The sequence below is a fragment of the Thalia democratica genome, chromosome 6 (genome assembly GCF_965202585.1).
Source record: "Thalia democratica chromosome 6, ktThaDemo2.hap1.1, whole genome shotgun sequence".
NCBI lineage: Eukaryota > Metazoa > Chordata > Thaliacea > Salpida > Salpidae > Thalia > Thalia democratica.
Window position 1 is genome coordinate 17,415,972 of NC_139170.1, and position 3,033 is coordinate 17,419,004.

Consider the following 3,033-nt stretch of genomic DNA (forward strand, 5'->3'; position numbering starts at 1 on the left):
AATTAGTTTTGATGAAAAAAAAATCAAAATTATTACTTCTAAATTTAAGAAAGATTTATTAATTACGGCTCGGCTTTAAAAGTAAATTATAATTTTTAACTTTATAACATTATGTAGACTTTAAAAAACTTTTTATAGCAAAAAAAAACTAATGGAACTACTTTTTTTATAAGATTTTATCAAAACAAATTTATTCCAAGCTACTAAAGTTGATTGAATTTTAATTAGCTTGCAACTAATACTCACGTATTTTTTGACCACCGGAATTTCCTAATTAAATGTTTTTACGGACATAACACTCATACTACTTTAACATGCAGCAGCCTTAAAAACACTTGTAAATGTCAATAAAAGTAATTCCCCCCCACCAACTCGCCCGCCAGCCGATGGTGCTCAGGCTGCTCGGAAATCCTGCCTTCGGTTTCCCTCAGCACAACGACTGCATGCTCAAGTGCCACTCGAAGCGCGAACAGCCGAAGCGGTTGAGTTTTCCGCCAGTTGAAGGACTGCTGGTCAAGGACGGCACCGACCAAACGTTCGCGGTCAAAGGCTGCTTGATGCTCGAGCCGAGGTCGATGGTGACGAGAAGCTTGCAGAGTCACGTCAGAGAGACTACCGAAAGAAAACAGCCGAAGAGAAAATACATATTCAAAGCGAAGCCCGAAGCGAAGAGCGTACAGTTCGACGTTGTCGACGATTTTCCCGACGGCAAAAGACCGCATCGCGATGACTTCCGACGGTACAAGAGAAGAAACAAAGAAGTTTTAACACTGCCGAGCATAAACTCAAGCTCAAATAAAAGTTCTTGTTAGTTTTTGATGCTATAATTGAACAAAATTTAGTTTTGTACAATGATAATAATCGTAGATTAAAACAAACTTCTATAAAACAATTGGTTATAATAATAGCTGTAGCTAAAATACATAAAAAAAAAGTTTGTCTTTGTTAGACTTTAACTTTTTAATTTTTAATTATTTGGTTTTTTTTTAATTTTTCATTTTAAATGTGTATTAACAGCTTTTATACATTTAATAATTAAGCTGTTCTATTGAAAAACAAAACAGTACATCTGGTTGTAACTGTTTAAAACATTTTAGGTGTTATATTTCCTTCGCATGCATGGAAAAATCCATCTGAACCAGCAAAAAAGTTTAATTACAAATTTACGAAAAGCAGGAAAACGAACAAACACTTCCATGCCAACTCTGTAGAAAAAGAAACCTTAAAGCCTGTAGGTTTTTTTTCAGGTAAAAAACAAAGCTACAAGAGCTCAACAAACAGGAATGTTAAAACTTTCAACAATAATAAAGGAAGTTTTAAGTCTGATGCATTTAAAAAGAAAGAAGTTTTAAAACCAAAAAAGTCTCCGTATTTAGTAGACCTTTGTCACACTCAACTTCACGGGTAGTATAAAAACGGTAAACAATAGTTTTAGGAATGTTAAATTAAAAATAAAAGGTAAAGAGAATGGTAAAAAAACAATCAATTTTTGAATTTTAATTTAAAGTCTTAGGAATTTTTATATTTTAAATCTGTTTATTTCAAAAATAATTTCATTGAGCAGCTAATTAAAATTTTGTATATAAATTCATAACTTTTTTTTGTTTTACAATACAAAAAGTTTAATTCAAAAATAACAATACTAACATTTAATAATATTATACTATTCCCTGGTTTTGCTTTTATACCATTTGAAAAAAACAATTATAGCAAAGGTTACTTTATGCAACTTTTTGTAAATTACACAGTGTACCTGTACCAGTATGTTGGTTTTCATTTAAATTTTTTTGTTATAGTTAGAAAGTAAACAACTGATTTACAACAAAACTAAATTTTTACTAAAATTTTTTTAACTAAGCTAAAAAAATAATCTAAAGTGTTTTATTTCAAATAAAACATTTCATAAATCACATTTCAAGAATTTTTTCTATAACTAAAACTTACTAAAATTAATTTTTATTTAAAAAGTTAATATTTAACTTGTTAATTACTTTATATATGTTTCAAACTTTATTACATTGAAAAAAAATATTATTAGCATCAACTGTTGATGCACTTATGAGTTTATAACGCATTGAAAAAATAAACCTTTGTATAAAACAAAAAACTTAGTGTTTATAATATATTGAAAAAAAAGTTACAAACAGTTTAGAATTTAATAAAATTATCATAATGAAGAAAGTTTATATACTATATTTATTAGTCCTTAAAGTTTTATTAAACACCAGCTTTAAGAAACAATTTGTAATAATTAAAATTTTATGAAAAAAGTCGTAAAATTTTGTATTTGTCTAAGAAAATTGGTAAAATTTTTTACAAAACAATAGTAATCGTATTAAAAAATCCCCTACTAAATTGGCTTACTTTATATCTCGCTAACTACACTGAACATAGCAGCTTTTTAAGCCATAAACAATATCTCTTAGATCTAAATAAGATAAAATTATTAAGAATAAGATCAATTTTAACAACTACGCCAAACTTAAAGTTGATTAATCTTGATGCTTTTCATTTTTTAAAACTACTAATATTTTATAGTAAATAAAGCTCACAAACATATTCTGTACTAATATTAAGACAAAAAGTGGTAACTAATTTCTATTTTGGCAACTAAATAACTTTTAGGTAATCGAAACTGTTAACTTTTTAGCTACAGATTTTTGTTTTATTGCTAGTAGTTTGTCTGCTAGTTTGATGTATTTTATTGCTAGTATGTTGTATAAAGATGAAAGCGTTTTTTCAGTTAAATATAATGTGAAAATTAAGTACCTAGTTTCATTTAACACGCAAATTTCTTAGTTTGACTCATAATTACGATCTTTTACAAGTTCTCTTTCTGTTTTTATCTATGTTCTTATCAATTTGAAAACAATTCTAAGTGATTAAATAACTTTGAATCGACTTTTGAATTACTATATGAGCAATATATGTAGTTGTTATAGTTTAAATAACAATTATTACAAAGTAATTTTCTAAAATGCAGTACATATTCTTGATAAAAGGTAATAATATATGTTATTATAATAAGTTACA

General features: G+C 27.2%; 1 protein-coding gene across 1 annotated transcript; it reads left to right on the forward strand.

Annotated features, from left to right (window-relative positions):
• The first annotated feature begins 324 nt into the window (after positions 1 to 324).
• Positions 325 to 2,034, forward strand: LOC145838348 (uncharacterized). The gene is made up of 2 exons (XM_082945921.1): positions 325 to 807; positions 1,098 to 2,034. The coding sequence occupies exons 1-2, from the start codon at positions 342 to 344 to the stop codon at positions 1,406 to 1,408; spliced, it is 777 nt and encodes a 258-aa protein (XP_082802047.1). The 5' UTR covers positions 325 to 341; the 3' UTR covers positions 1,409 to 2,034.
• The last annotated feature ends 999 nt before the right edge of the window (positions 2,035 to 3,033 follow it).

What these genes read in the sequence shown, in the direction of transcription:
- LOC145838348 (XM_082945921.1), top strand. Translation starts at nt 342, where the DNA reads ATGTCAATAAAAGTAATTCCCCCCCACCAACTCGCCCGCCAGCCGATG. An exon ending in AAGCTCAAATAAAAGTTCTT is followed by an intron (nt 808 to 1,097) that starts GTTAGTTTTTGA and finishes AAAACATTTTAG; the next exon opens with GTGTTATATTTCCTTCGCAT.